This window comes from Ahaetulla prasina, chromosome 13 (genome assembly GCF_028640845.1).
Source record: "Ahaetulla prasina isolate Xishuangbanna chromosome 13, ASM2864084v1, whole genome shotgun sequence".
NCBI classification, from domain to species: Eukaryota; Metazoa; Chordata; class Lepidosauria; order Squamata; family Colubridae; genus Ahaetulla; species Ahaetulla prasina.
This window is the reverse complement of record NC_080551.1, coordinates 2413008-2429488: the sequence shown is the minus strand read 5'-3', so window position 1 is coordinate 2429488 and position 16481 is coordinate 2413008. Positions and strand designations below refer to the sequence as shown.

At 41.5% G+C, this 16481-nt stretch overlaps 1 protein-coding gene across 6 annotated transcripts in view; it reads left to right on the top strand.

The window, feature by feature from the left end:
- PIAS1 (protein inhibitor of activated STAT 1) overlaps positions 1 to 16481 on the top strand; it is an 82672-nt gene that overhangs the window by 61487 nt on the left and 4704 nt on the right. For all 6 annotated transcript variants that reach the window (XM_058156093.1, XM_058156096.1, XM_058156094.1 and 3 more), the window contains 9 exons: positions 4523 to 4613; positions 5962 to 6096; positions 9999 to 10104; positions 10777 to 10850; positions 11568 to 11728; positions 12049 to 12179; positions 12302 to 12476; positions 13844 to 13986; positions 16398 to 16435. In XM_058156093.1, coding sequence (XP_058012076.1) covers positions 4523 to 4613; positions 5962 to 6096; positions 9999 to 10104; positions 10777 to 10850; positions 11568 to 11728; positions 12049 to 12179; positions 12302 to 12476; positions 13844 to 13986; positions 16398 to 16435 — 1054 coding nt within the window. The remainder of the gene's footprint in view (positions 1 to 4522; positions 4614 to 5961; positions 6097 to 9998; positions 10105 to 10776; positions 10851 to 11567; positions 11729 to 12048; positions 12180 to 12301; positions 12477 to 13843; positions 13987 to 16397; positions 16436 to 16481) is intronic.

Genomic DNA, 16481 nt, shown 5'->3' with positions numbered 1-16481 from the left:
ATCTAAGCATAATTCACCTTTCTTCTCTTGATTATAAATAAATAAGCCTGCATATAAATAAATAAATAAGCCTGCTTATTTATTGGGTTATAATTAAGTACAGGTAGTCCTTGTTTAGCGACTGACTATTTAGTGACTGTTCACAGTTACAACAACGATGAGAACCTTTGCAGGGTAAAGCAAAGGAAAATTCAAGTAAGGTCATAACAGCTGCAGTATACTTGACAACCACTTCATTTAACAACCAAGTTGCCAGTCTCAAGTGTGGCCACTAAATGAGAAAGTACCTGTATCTAATTTGTAACCACTTGTTCTCTTAAGTAATATTTGTGAGACACTAGAATCCTGCTGCCCCATGAATTCTGCAGGTAGAATTCTGTCCCTTGAGACCTGGCTCCTGTTTTGCCAACCTCTTGGATTGGCACCACCTCAGACCCTAGAGGAGACTCTATCTCAGGCTGGGTTGCAGAATAATCATTGACAAGAAACACCTAATTGTAAGTAGAGTGGAGCTACACTCTAAACTGGAGAATCTCACTTAAGGATGAACCGATGTAGCAGCAAAAATTCCCCAAAAATGTGAAAGACATTTGATATTTACGGGACCGCCTACTGCTACCAAATACCTCCCACTGACCCGTGCACTCTCACAGAGAGGGACTCCTCAGGGTGCCGTCAGCTAGGCAATGCCGTCTGGCGACACCCAGGGGAAGGGCCTTCTCTGTGGGGGCTCCCACCCTCTGGAACGAACTCCCTCCAGGACTTCGTCAACTTCCGGACCTCCGAACCTTCCGTCGCGAGCTTAAAACACACTTATTCATCTGCGCAGGACTGGATTAGATTTTAAAGTTATGGGTTTTAAGGGGTTTTTATTATTTATACTATTTTAAATTTGGGCAATAGAATAAGTTTTTTAATTGTTGTTTTTAATCTGTATTTATATGTATTTTAACTGCCTGTGAACCGCCCTGAGTCCTTAGGGAGATAGGGCGGTATATAAATTTGAAAAATAAATAAATAAATAAATAAATGTTCTCTAAAATCTGGCTGCTTTCACAATGCAGGCTTGGATGGAAGAGGCACCCAGTGTTTATCTATATTCTTAGCTGTAGTTGCTGGAATTGTGGGTGGACTTGCTTGGCATGACTCAGAATGTGGATTGCAGGTTTCTGCAAACTGCCTGATGGAGGAACCATTTCTCATGGGCTCTTTGCCTTGACCCAGGGATTGGTTGATGGCAGGGAATCATGGAGGGCACCTGACGTAATCTCACCCATCTACCCACAAGAGTCCCATTGGGTTGTGGGGCATGGGCTGTTTTTAGAAAAGGGCTGTTTCGCCGTTATCTAAAAAAACCAAGATGGCATCCATCAACAACCTAATTCAGTCCCAATTCTATTCAAGCCTTTATTGTCAGAGTACAACATGTGTACAGTGAGATTGGCTGAGCCTCCCTTTGTGCATCACCCCAACAATACAACTCACAGTGAAAGACCAAAAAAAAAATCCCTAGCCCAGTGAATCCTATTAACAACCACTCAGTCCTATTGCACCATGTAAACTTATTGCACGTTGCGCCGGCCCCGCAAGTCGATTGTACTATGTTGTTATAGAGTTATTAATTAAGTTAGTAATAAGATACCTAAGCCAGGATTCTCCGGCATTTTGATCACTAAGTATGTTTGGAATTGTGAGAGCATGTTGTCTAGGTCAGTGTTTCTCAACCTTGGCAAGTTTTCAAGATGTCTGGACTTCCAACTCCCAGAATTCCCCAGCCAGCATAAGAGTTGAATATGTGGAGCTGAAGTCCAGATATCTTCAACTTGCCAAGGTTGAGAAACACTGGCATATGTTATATCTTCCTTGGCAGTGTTGGTAACTTTCCTATTTTTATGTGCAGTCATATGTCAGGGTTCCAAGTAAAAGCCCCAACGAAAGAAGACTCTGAGGCTAGAAGTTCCTCAAAGTTCCATTTTATTTGAAATGTCATATTGGCACATCTGGGAAACCCCGAATCTGAAAGCTTCCTGGTTTCCCCCACCCGTAGGAAAGTCCAAGTCCCTGCCCCGCACCCACATTTCCATCACATGGCCCAATCAATGCACCGTCCCAGCTGGAGATGCCTCCCAGTCACGCCACTCCAGGTGCAGGGCAAATGTCCTTGACTCCCAGAGAAGAGAATGTTGTTATGGCTAGATATCTCTGCAACACCATGCAATCTCTCCTCTCAGTTTCCCACAGCACTAAGTGTGGCAGCCTTGAAGATCCAAAGAAAAAGATGGCCTCCAAGGCTGACATCACAAAGAAAAGACAAAGGGAGCATGGAACCTAGAGCAAGGGTCTCCAACCCTTTGCAACTTTAAGCCTGGAGGACTTCAACTCCCAGAATTCCCCAGCCAGCAAAGCTTCTGGGAGTTGAAGTCCTCCAGGCTTAAAGTTGCAAAGGTTGGAGACCCCTGACCTAGAGTGTCTTTAAAACTATCTTGTGGGCTTCAGATCTAATTAAGAGGAAGGGATTGGCTTAAGGTTGCCAATCTAATGTTATGTCTGCAAAAGGATATAATATGCCACCCTCCCATCTTGTTATGATAGGATAATGCAGATAGTCCTCGACTTATAACAGTTCATTTACTGACCGTTTGAAGTTACAATGGCACTGAAAAAGTGACTTACGACTGTTTCTCACACTTACAACCATTGCATCATCTCCATGGTCACATGATCAAAGTCACACACTTGGCAACTGGCTCATATTTATGAGAGTTGCAGGGTCCCAGGGTCATGTAATCGTCTTCTGTAACTTTCTGAAAAGCAAAATCAATGGGAAACCAGATTCATTTCACAACTGTGTTACCCACTTAACAACTACAGTGATTCACTTAACAATTGTGGCAAGAAATGTCGTAAAATGGGGCAAAACTCACTTAACAAACGTTTTACTTAGCAGCAGAAAGTTTGGGCTCCCTTGTGGGCGTAAGTCAAGGACTACCTGTACAGTGACTCACAGGAGATTATGATTCATATTAAAGATATATTTATTTATTTATTTATTTATTTATTTATTTTGTCACATAGTATATATAAGCATAAGCATTTTATTTATTTATTTATTTATTTATTTAATCATATTTATATACCGCCCTATCTCCCGAAGGACTCAGGGTGGTTTACAGGCACTTAAAAACACATAAATACAGTATAAAAACAATTAAAAAACTTATTCAAAAAGCCCGTTAATTAAAACATACAAATAAAACCCAATTAAAACCCATAAATTTAAAATCTAGCTCAGTCCTGCACAATTAAATAAGTGTGTTTTAAGCCCGCGGCGGAAGGTCCGAAGGTCCGGAAGCTGACGGAGTCCGGGGGGTAGTTCGTTCCAAAGGGTGGGAGCCCCCACAGAAGGCCCTTCCTGGGCGCCGCCAGACGACATTGCCTCGCTGACGGCACCCTGAGGAGACCTCTCTGTGAGAGCGCACGGTCGGTGAGAGGTATTCGGTAGCAGTAGGCGGTCCCGTAAATAACCCGCCCAATGCCATGGGCGCTTTAAAGGTGGTCACCAAAACCTTGAAGCGCACCCGGAAGGCCACAGGTAGCCAGTGCAGTCTGCGCAGGATGGGTGTTATGCGGGAGCCACGAGGGGCTCCATCTATCACCCGCGCAGCCGCATTCTGGACTAACTGTAGCCTCCGGATGCCCTTCAAGGGGAGCCCCATGTAGAGAGCATTGCAGTAATCCAGGCGAGACGTCACGAGTGCGTGAGTGACCGTGCATAGGGCATCCCGGTCCAGAAAGGGGCGCAACTGGCGTACCAGGCGAACCTGGTAGAACGCTCTCCTGGAGACGGCCGTCAAATGATCTTCTAGAGACAGCCGTTCGTCCAGGAGGACGCCTAAGTTGCGAACCCTCTCCATCGGGGCCAATGACTCGCCACCGATGGTCAGCCGCGGAATGCATGAAATAATTATACAATATATAAGCATATATACGAGTATGAGTATATAATAACTATATTAATTGGATATAACGAAAGGAAACAATAGGACAGGAATGGTAGGCACATTTGTGCTCTTATGCACGCCCCTTACAGACCTCTTAGGAATGGGGTGAGGTCAATAGTAGATAGTCTTTGGTTGAAGCTTTGGGGATTTTGGGAAGAGACCACAGAGTCAGGTAGTGCATTCCAGGCATTAACAACTCTGTTACTGAAGTCATATTTTCTGCAATCAAGATTGGAGTGGTTAACATTAAGTTAAATCTGTTGTGTGCTCATGTATTGTTGCAATTGACGCTAGAGTAGTCTCTCTTAAATTCTGAAATCTTTGCACAATATTACTAGATGTCATTCATTATATGCATACCTATACATACATGTATATCTGTAATCACAGGATTGTCGTTGGGAGGGGCAAATAGGGGAGGAAAGAATATTAGGTTTGTTTTCCACCTTTAGTTATTTTTATGGGATGAAAAATAAATGAAATATAAAATAACATATAACTGAACTTTGTAATATCCTTAGGTTTTGCTTATCTGAAACCAGTTGCCCACAAGAAGATCACTTCCCACCAAATCTTTGTGTGAAAGTTAATGGAAAACCATGTAGCCTTCCTGTAAGTATCTCCCCAAATCTGACTTTTATGGTCTTCTTTTTCATAAAATAATCCATGTGGGAACTATGTGGATAGTTTGTGGCATGACCGTCCTTACAGTGATCTTTGCATTCAGTGGTACATTGGTTGACATGCAGAAGTCATTTTTAAAAATTATTATTATTATTATTTATTAAATTTTTATACCACCCTTCTCCCGAAGGACTCAGGGAGTCCTTCATTTGAGTTAGTCTGTCAACTACATTTGAGTTAGTCTGTCTCTTTTGCTTACAGTTCTTTTGAGACAAAGTCACCTGGGAGTCAAATTCAATTTCTGGTGATATTACAAACATGATTAGTTGATGACTTTTTTTAGTTAACAGGATGGAAGTGGTTACTATTCCCTTCTTCTAGGATTCTTTGATTTCACTTCCCAGTTTAGCCCACTGCCCTGGGGTGACCTATTGGTCTCTCATCCCATACAAATTGATCTTCTATGAGTTGGTGCTCACATCCTGGTGACTTCGTGGACATATTCATTGAATCTTTTTTTACAAATAAGCATCAATAAAGCCTGATCTTTAGCTTTTGAAATAGGCAAGTTGGGTCAGCTCATCTGTTTCAAGTCCTCTGTGTATATTAAGTGGGATTTTTAAAAAATTAAACAAAAACACAAAACCTGATTTTTCTCATAGAACATATTCCATTCAACAGTGCCTGAGCATTGACTTTCTTCTCTACTTCCTTGTTTTTTTTGTAGTATGAAATGAACGGGGACCTTTGACTAGTTATAGTTATAGTTATCTGTCAGTCTCTATCATCCTATTTCATCATAAAGGGAAGTTAGGGCTATATGGATCTCATCTTAATCCCCTACCAAAAAAAGGGACATCATGATCTACTTCAAATAGTGACATGGGCCCAAGCAAGGTCATGAAAAGGAGGACAGTGCTTTACATCAGGGGTGTCAAACTCAATTTCATTGAGGGCCGCATTAGAGCTGTGGTTGGTTTTGGGGGGCCAGGTGGGCGTGGCCAACGGGGTTGGTGTGGCCAACGGGGTTGGTTGGCCAATGGGGTGGGTGTGGCTAATGGGGTGGGTGTGGCCAACTGAGTGGGCATGGCCAGCTTGATGCCACTCCCCAAATTACTGGCATGTTTCCTCTTCGTACTAGGTAGACTGGGCCAAAGCCACGTTGGCCTGATGTTTCCTCTTCGCATTGGGTAGACCGGACCAAAGCGACGCGGGCCAGCCCCTTACATTTTCCAGGCTGGCCCCACAAGCCAGATCCAGCCTACGGGCCTTGTGTTTAACACCCCTGCTTTCCATGGTCATTTTCATAATGGTAACTTGAGTTCTGGTGTTTCAGGGCTATCTTCCTCCAACTAAAAACGGGGTTGAACCAAAGCGACCAAGCAGACCAATCAACATTACTTCACTGGTGCGACTATCTACAACAGTACCAAACACAATTGTTGTCTCTTGGACTGCAGAAATAGGAAGAGTAAGTAATGTTTTCGCTACAAAGCAAAATCATCAGGAGAAGGGATTGTTACATATAGTCAGTTAATCAGAGTAGCTTTGGCTGAAAATGATTTCAAGAAATATTTCTGGGGCGTTTTGTAGATTGGCTACCTTAGTACATCTTGGCATCAGATGGAAGAGATGGATGTTAGATAACTGGGCTACGTGAAGACTGGCCAGACAAACAATTCCAATTGCATGCGTAGCAAAAGAAGAGGCAACCCTAAAAAAGTATTATTTAATTACTTGCCAAGTTGCCAGAAGCAGTGAGGTCTTGAAGGGAGTAAATGAAGACCACTCCTTGCTAGTCAAATGGAAAATAGCAAGACTAAGTAAACCTGCTGAGGCTTCTGGTGCAGATCTGGTCATTTTAAGAGCATCTTTTTTTTAGATGTTTTGATGTAAGAGTGGAACCGATTATCAAGAGAGGAGGGGAGGGACAATTTACTCTGTAGTCAAAACAGAGGCTGGGCATGTATCTGTTGGAGATGCTTAAGTCTGGATTTCAACACCTGGGTGTCAGAGTTCCAAGTAATGCACCCATAGCAAACAGAACTCTGAGGGAAGCAGTTTCCTCAAAGAACACGTTTATTAGATATCTCATATTGGAATGTCCTTGGTTCACAGGGGAAACTGTTTGGTTTTGACTACAGAACCCCAGCTATCTCCATTCCCCGCTCCCTCCCTATCCCTCAGCACCATTGTGGCAGCAGCAGGCAAGCTTCAGAGTTGACCCTTGGGGGTGGCTGAGTAGATGGTTCTGTCCAACCCTGTCATTCTATGACTTCACGGTTTCCTCCTGACGGCTAACCAAGCGATGTTTCTGGAATCTGTCAGATTCCTGTGTAAAGGTTCATCGTGCAGGGCTTCTATTTCTAGACGTTGGCTTTTCAGTCCAAGCAAAAAGGGATAAGCTTGATGGTCTGCTTTCTCTGTTGTTTATCCGATTTCTGTATAGCCAGCTGAGGTAAGTTGTTTCTTTAAGAGTTATGCTGGCAGTATGTTATTTGATAATTTTGGCTCTTGACTAAATTGAACAATTAAAGGGATGTGTGATAGAGCTCTGTGTAAGTTAGATATTTTACAGATCGTGGCAGCTTAATAAACAATGTTCCATTTAGAAAAAGAAAAAAGGGCAAATGGGATGTATATGTGTCTCTGCATCTGTATATATGCACGTATGTATGTATGCAGACAAAAGACACATGGTATTGGTACCCTTCTAGTTTGCCCCCATAGAATCACAACTTGCTGTGAAATAAGTTGAACTGGAAGCAAGTAAACAATGTTCTTTATTCCATAGTTCATAGAGCTTTTGATATATGGCTTGACATATAATTGTAAATAATAAAATAGGTGAAGATGGCATAGAGATAATTATTGTTAGCCCTTCTGAGAGTCTTTTGAGATAATCAAGACTTTATATAGTTTTGAACAAGAGTTCTACACCTCTCAACTGGCAATATATCTTAGGTTTGATGAATTCCTTCTTCCAGCTCTGAGTTGTATGTAAATTAGAATAATGAAACTGGACTGAAATGGCGTCAGAATCCAATCCAGGCATTTTTAAACAAACTTTTATCTTGAGGTATTTGGATTTGGGAAAACCAGGCTTTTAGTTTTCAGACTAATTTTTTGAAATTAAATCAAGTCAAACCAGTTTTTTTTTTTATTCAAAAAGTTTTACAAAAAATTTCCCCCCCCTTTCCCCCCAACCCCTCTCCCTTCACAAACCCCCTCCCCCCCCCTGGCTTCCCGGAACAAACACAAGGTATAGTTAAAAATAAAACAAACATATGCTAAAAAAAAATTTCCCCAAACTATTATACCAATTCTCCCTCTCTAGCTCTGACTTCCTCCTTACATAACCAAATCCTTCAAAAAATTAACAATAAACAGTAATAAAATATATAAATCAGTAGAACAAATTAATCCTAAAATATTTAAAACCAGCTAAAGCATAAAAATCCAATCCAGTTCAAAGAATATCTCCCTTATAGCTTCTATAACCATATAACCATATAATTTCCCCAAGTCTTTCTTACATAAGATCTTTCAAGAATATTCTATTTAAAATTCAATACAACAGATTATAAAATTTATAAAATTTCAATAGAAAATTACAATATTATTTAATTAATTACAATATCTATTCAACTTTAGTCCTTCCTCATCAAAATCCAGTATATCCAAATATCTAGTCTCTTATAATCACAAATTGTCTTTCGGGGACACTAATATTTTTTGTCTATTAATATTTTAAAAAAACCTTGTTTCAAGAATAATACTTTTGTCTCTTGCCATTTTTTTGGTGCATTAATCTCTGTCTTTCCTTCGTTGCTCCTTTTAAAAAGTCAATCACAATATTTCCTAGTAATTCCTTATGTCCAGAAATCCAAAAATTACTGCCGTATATTCCATCAGTCCAAAAAGAGAACTCTTGGGAAACATTAAGCTTGTGGGTCTTTTCCATTTGAGGGACAATCTCCTGTAGCACAAATTCAGGCAGCTCATCCAAACTATTTAAAGAAAACTTCTTTAGATCACCTTGTTTCTTCACGATCAAATCTTCATATTTATCCACTTTTATTTGTATGTCCTCCATTCCATTTTCCGAATAATTGCACTGGTTAATTTGCTCCAAACTCTCATCCAAAACGTCCCCATTTTTTATCAATTCGTATTTTGACATAATTAAATACATACTTTCTGTGTAGTCCTGTATAAAGTCACGAATCCATTCTTCTGAAAGAACCTCCATAACAAAATTCCTGCTGAGAATCCCCTTGTAAAGTACTTAAACAGCGTAATATAATCCAACAGTCCACAGTCAAACACAATAAGATAAAATCTCCATTCAGTTTCGATTCAACAGCAAAGCTCCCTTTGATGTATCGCTCTGCTTTCAGTTTCTCTAAAACGAAACTGAAGGGGGGGAGGAAGTCAGAAAATCAAAAATACTTGCAAACCAATAATTGTTCCTCACACTCGTTCCGCCTGCTTTTCGTATCCACAAAAAGAAATCAATTGCTAGCAGAAGTGGACACCTTCCTCTTTTCCTGCTTTTTCAGGAGCGCAGAGAATACTGGAGGTGGGGGAGGGGTAAATAAGGGGATTCGACCGTTCAGGACTTTGTATTACAAAAACAAAGCCCCTAGGGGAATCTACCCAATTCCTCCCCCTTGCTCTGTCTCTCTCTTTCAACCAGAGAGAGAAATGAAGCCGGGATCAGTTGCTAAATCCGGCTTTTACCATATTCAATGCGGAGTGCCATAAATTAGCACCCAGCGAGAAAGGTGGCGCCACCCAGAAGCCCAAGTCAAACCAGTTTTTATGTACTTAGTGTACATAAAAACCACAAGCTAAATTCACATACCAAACAAACAACAGAAAATGCGAGCAATCTTCAAAAAACAGTTTTATAATCCTTCTGACCAATCCCTGATGAATGCAACATACATTCAAAACAAATGTGGCGACTTGAGTGATATGATTGTGTTGGTTGGAAAAAACATACAAAACATAAAATCTATCAGCCAGATGTTGGCATTTGTTAGAGAAGAAAATGTGTAATGAATATTCTTCTAGTACTTACAAGAAAATGAAATATGAACTATTATTTCAATTACTTTGGAGCCACATCACCCTATCCTTCCTGTATATGGTAATTTCATATGTTTTCCTGGGAAACTGAGAAACTACAGCCTAACCCTTTATATTTGTTCTAAGTGCAAAGAATAAAAATAACTTCCATTATTTACCATATCTCCCAAAAAAACCAGTGAATTTTGCTTCTAATTCCAAACTTCATGGGGATTTGGAAATAATAAAATGCATTCCTGATATTTAGACTGAGTGGTTCTTTCTTGTGTTTCCCTGCAGTCTTATTCGATGGCCGTCTATCTTGTCAAGCAGCTCTCTTCGTCTGTGTTGCTACAGAGGTTACGAATAAAAGGCATAAGAAATCCCGACCATTCGAGAGCACTAAGTACGTCTACTGGATGTAAACTTCAAGTATAGAATAATTACAGGAGAAAGACACTGCAATAATGGCCCCCCTTATTGTTGTTTTATTGCTTTAAATTGTTTTAAGTGTCTTAATTGTAATACGTTTTTGAATTGTAAGCTGCTCAGAGTCATTGACCGAGAAAAGGAAGGGAAGGAAGGAAGGAAGGGAAGGAAGGAAAAGCTGGAACTTGGGTCAGCTTCTTATGATTCTCAAGGTGTCCGAGATGCACTTTCCCTGCAGTCAGAGAGTCCATTTTCTGGGGTGGTCAGGTTTGTTTCCTCAGTCAAGTAAGGATACCTAACAAAATAGACCTTCCTGAACTATAGCGACTGCCTCAAGGTGCCTGCTGGATTGGCCTGCTTTCTTCAATCCCTGCTTTTCTTTTGTCCGCAAGACGGCTGAGTTGAGGACTGATTCTGTCAGGCTCCGAGTTTGTCCCCTCTTTTCTCCCTCCACTCTTGCTTTCAGCATCCCACGCAGGATTTTACTGTCAGTTCTTCAAGTGATTAGCTCACCTGGAGACCTCAAAACCAGTTTCTGACTTTTAACTCAGGGAAGGCATCAACTTTCTATCCTGGCTTCCCCCTCTTCCTTTGGTTGTTATATACCTTCTAATGAAAGTTTCAATTTTGTTTTTCTCCTTCTTGACAGTCAAAGAGAAGCTAACAGCAGATCCTGACAGTGAAATAGCAACAACCAGTTTAAGAGTTTCACTTCTATGCCCAGTAAGTGTATTTTTTTAAAAAAATCCTCTTTGCATTGAGTACACAATTGCCTTGATTTATGAACACAATTGAGCCCAGAATTTTCATTTCTGTTCTGTTGTTAAGTGAGACATCTATTAAGTGAGTTTTGCCCTTTCTTATGACCCTTTTTGCCTCAGTTCTTAAGTGAATAACTGAGGTTGATAAGAGTAATCTGGTTGTTAAGTGAATCTGGCTTCCTCATTGACTTTGCTTGTCAGGAGGTCACAAAAGTGGAGCACGTGACCTTTGGACACAGCAACGGTCCTTAATATGAACCACTTGCCAATCATCTGAATTTTGAGCGCATGATCATGGGGAGGCTGCAAAGGTCATAAGTCTGAAAAACGGTCATAGGTCTCTTTTTTCCAGTGCCGTAACTTTGAATGATCACTAACTGAACTGTTGTAAGTCAAGGACTACCTGTATCTATAAAACAATGTCACTTTGAATGTTAATTCACCGTATCTGGCAAGAATGCCGCCCTGGGAAGGTGAGTCATTCTCTGCAGGAGAAGGTGAATGAATTTATTCCTGCATACATTCAAGGCAGAGTTTGCCTTCAACTCTCCTGTCCATCTTTCTGCTTTACCTAGAGAGAGGCTTTTATTTGGCCAAAAAGGACTTCTTTTGTTAAACCAAATTTTGTTTGTATGTCAGACTTAATTATTCAACTCACTTTTTTCCCCCCTTTTAAAAGCTTGGCAAAATGCGACTAGCAATACCTTGCAGGTCTCTGACTTGCTCACACCTTCAGTGTTTTGATGCCACCTTGTACATTCAGATGAATGAAAAGAAACCCACTTGGGTGTGTCCTGTCTGTGATAAGAAAGCACCCTATGAACATCTAATCATTGATGGGTGAGTACCTTTCAGAAGTTGGGAATAGTTGGGAATCAGCTGTTCTAGAGACCTCCTGCAAATGTCCAAGGCAGCATTTCTCAACCTTGGCGGCTTGAAGGTGGGTGGGCTGCAACTCCCAGTATTCTAGCTGGCGGGGAATTCTGGGAATTGAAGTCCACCCATCTTCAAGCTGCCAAGGTTGAGAAAAACTGGTCTAAGGTATGAAGTTGTACTTCGATGCTGCCTTCCCATATTAGGTCTCACAGGTTGAACATGGCTTATTAGATATACCTTCCTGTATATTCAGGATGATTTTTAAGGAAGCTTCTGTTTTATAGGTTGTTTATGGAAATTCTGAAATACTGTACAGATTGTGATGAAATTCAGTTTAAGGAAGATGGTTCATGGGCTCCTATGCGATCAAAAAAAGAGGCCCAAGAAGTGACAACATCTTTTAATGGTGTCGAAGGTGAGCTTCACAATAACTCGTTTGCCTCTTAAATGTTTTTCCTCTTTGCTGCTTTGTGTATGGTTCACAATTCTTCCTTGTGGCTTCAACTTACGGTGATTTCAACATTTGACTGTTCCTAGGCTGCTTAAGTTCTTCTGTGGATCATCAGGTGTCTTCTCATCAGTCCAACAAAAACAAGAAGGTTGAAGTCATCGACTTAACCCTTGACAGTTCATCAGATGAGGAGGAAGAGGAGCCACCTATCAAGAGGAGATGTCCATCACTGTCTCCTGTGTCACCCATTAACAGCAAGAGGTGAGATGGTGACCAATGTTTGAGGGAGACAGGTAGTTCTCGACTTACATTCAAAGATACCACAGACCTCACCCCAAAAGGTACTTGTGATCCACTCCCTTCCCCCATTGTCACATGACCGGATTTTGGCCACCAAGCAAATAGCCCACATTTACAGGTATTTGCAGTGCCCCCAAATTTACAACGTTATTGTCAAAACCTGGTGTTTAGCTCCATTTTTCAGCAAACCACCCCATATCAAACAATGGGTTCACTTAATGACCAAGACAGTTGCTTTATGACCACAGTGGGTGCCGTCGGCCAAGCAATGCCGGCTGGCGACCCCCCAGGGGAAGGGCCTTTTCTGTGGGGGCTCCTACCCTCTGGAACGAACTCCCCCCGGGACGCCGTCAACTTCCCGACCTTCGGACCTTTCACCCTGAGCTGAAGACATATTTATTTCGTCAAGCAGGACTGGCATAGGATTTTAGAATTTTAATTCTTGTTATTGGGGTTTTAATTCAATTGGTTTTATTGTTTTATATGTATTTTATATAGGGCCGTATTTGATAGGTTTTTTAATTATTGTTTTATTATATTTATTACTATGGTTTTATATGGCTGTTAACCGCCCTGAGTCCTTCGGGAGAAGGGCGGTATAAAAATCTAAATAAACAAATAAATAAATAAATAAATAAATAAATAAATGTAACTGCCACAAAGAAGTCATAAAATTTGCAACCAGCACGACTTACAACTGTAACAGGCAGGTTCCATAACGTTGTAAATCCATTATTACCTGTTCGGCAATTTGTGATTCCATGTAGGATGGGCAGATGCAGTTCTCATTTTCATTTTGGGATCCTTTATGTCTCCAAATCATGTCCACTGAATCCTGGTTTGGGGGTGACCAAATAGTGTTTCCTTCACATTCTGTGAAAATGACCGATAAACATAAGCTTGCACGAAAAGATGGCACATCTGCAGATCGCTCTGGCATAGCCCCATATTCCGAGGAAAAAAGTATGATCCAATCAGTTTTATATCCTGACAAGACTGCTGCAGAAATTCTACAGGGAATTCCACTTACCCTTTCCCACGGGAGGGAGGGAGGGAGTCCTACGGCTAGTGGCCTTTGGAGATAACAGAGGAGAAATCGATGGGTGAAATCTCTCCATTTCTGTGTGCTGTGAAAATGCTGATAGGTAACAGTACAATGAGCAAGAGAAGTAAAGACTCACAGTTTGTTTAGTGACATAGGAAGTACTTGTCACTTGGCAGAACGAGCAATCCAAGCACCCAGTTCTGAATCTCAGTGGCTGTTGGTGGAGGGTTGTGGGAGGAACCCACAGCTGCCTTTGACTTCCAGGTTTTCTTTCCTTTTCTAGCCTTTTAAGTCTGCCCCACCAAGTCTCTCCTGTTTCGAGAACTCCCAGCCTTCCAGCTGTTGACACAAGCTACATCAACACATCACTTCTGCAGGACTACAGGCACCCATTTCATATGACTCCCATGCCTTACGACCTCCAAGGTAAACTGCTGGGGATTAGAGGCCAGGATCCTTGGGGGAAGGACCAGTCTTTCTGTGGAATAAAAGATGTTGAAGATGTTGACATCTTAGGCTGAATTCTGTCATTTCTCCCCCCCACCCACCAAAAGCATTCTGTTAGTTTGCTTTTATGTTTAATAAAAGCACTGAGCCTATAGTCTGAGGGGTGGATGAGGCAAGAGGGGCTCGCTGCGATCATTTTCAGATCAGTCTAATCAAAATAAGCACCTACCTGAAAGTAAAGAATGGACCTTGCAGTGACTTTCTTAGTTCTTGGAACAGAAACAACCAAGCTGTATGGAGACAATCACACATATTGACCTGCGCTTTTTGTGGGTCAGAGTCCTTTTGTCATAGGAGAGTTGTGAGAAAAGAGAAGTATTTTATTTTCTTTATTTATTACTACAATTAATATGCTACCGTATGGGATAGTCCAAGTATTTGGGGGCACACTGTGTGCACGGAGAGGAACATTGCAGTCCATGAAGCAGCCCTTCTTGTCCAGAGCTTACTGAACAGGCTGATCCAATCTGCAGTAGGTGGGCTCAGAGGTAGACAGTCCCCAACTTTAAAGTTGACCTTTAAATTGGATTCAGAAGATAATTGTAGCTGGTGCGGCTTTTGCAGTGGGGATGTTATTCAGGTGCTGCATCCATTACTACTCAGAAGGCTGCATCTTGCATCAGCTCAAATTTTCAGATGGTTTTCATGGAGAGCCCATTGCAATAATCAAGTCACACGGTGACAAGAACATTAGTGTTAAAGCATGAGTGAAGGTGCTCCATCCAAGGTAGGCTACAGTTTACACATAAGATATAACTGTGCAAAGCAGGGCCAGACATCCAGGAAAGCCCCTGAGTTGTGAGCCAGCTCTCTCTGGGGGTCTGGGGGAGCTGCCCCATCCAGAGCCAGGTGCATCATTTCTGACCTCGGTCTGTTTCAGAATCCATAGCCAAAGTTTCTTGATAGGATTCCGTCTTAAGGCTGTGTCTCCTCTTCCTGCAGACCCTAGCAGCCTCGGGGTCCTGGATCAGAACCTCCACTGCATCTCTCTCTCCAACTGTGCTAGGTTTAAGATGGCATGGTTAGCACACTGATGCCGCCTCACCTTGTGCTTCTGGGTGGCTTCTTCCATCATTATATATGTCTTCTTCTTGTGCCATATCCTTCATCGGACGTTGGCGATCATGTTGGCAATTCTATTTTTATCAACAGCCGCACAAAAAAGTGCTGCTGAATTTTGTCCAAACCAGTCCCTTAGATTTTGAAGCCATGATGTTCTTCTTCTGCCTGGACTTCGTTTGCCTTCAATCTTTCCTTGGAGGATTAAGTGAACTATGCTGTATTTTTCTGGGTGTCGCATGACATGTCCAAAATATTCTAACTTTTGCTTTTTTAGGGGGTTTGATGATTTTGCTTGGTTTTCCCAGGCGGCTTATATATGCGCCACATGGTTAATGATGGGTGAGAAAGAGATGCAGCCGCTGATGATTTTGAGCAAGGCTGTGTTAAGTGAGATAATGTCCCAGGAGTTACAGCTAGTTCTTGACTTACAACAGTTCATTTAGTACCATTCGAAGTTACAATGGTACTGTCAGGGTTCCAAGGAACACCCCCAACGAAATAAAGCTGTGAGGCTTGAGGTTCCTCAAAGTTCCAATTTATTAGAGATGTCATGTTGGCATGTCTGGGAAAATCCAAATCTGAAAGCTTCCAGGTTTTCCACACCCAGTTGACAGTTCACAGCCCTGCCCCCACCCACAAGTTCATCACATAGTCCAATCAACTCTTCACACTCAACTGGATATAATCTTCAGGCAGTCTCCGTCAGATGCTGGATGTCCTTGAATACGGAATGCTGTTATGACTAACTTTCTACCGCTCCAACAACAGTCCCCTCCCAACTTCCCCAGCTAAAATATGTGACACTTAAGAAGCAAAAAAGAAAATTGCCTTCCAAAACTGACAGGGACTGAAAAAAGTGAACCAAGACCATTTTTCAGTTATGACCGTTGCGGCATCCCCATAGTCACATGATCAAAATTCAGATGCTTGGCAACTGGCTTGTATTTATGACAGTTGCCGTGTCCCAGAGTGATAATTTTTTGGTGACAAGCCAAGTCAGAATCTGAAGCCAAATTCACTTAGCAACCTTTACTTAGTTACTGACTTAACCACTGCAGTGATTTGCCTAACAACTGCGGCAAAAAAGATAGTAAAATGGAGCAGAATTCACTTAATAATTGTCCTGCTTAACAACACTTTGGGCTCAATTGTGGCTGTAAGTCAAGGACTTACCTGTATTTGGTTCAGCCTCAGATGTTGCCATTTTCTCTGCTCAACTCTGTTTCTATGAAGAAAGTGAAAAAAAATCTTCATTTTGTTCCCTACAGGTTTGGACTTCTTTTCCTTCTTACCAGGAGACAATCAGGTATGTTGTGTGTTAATTTATTCATGTATTCATATATTTCCAGAAT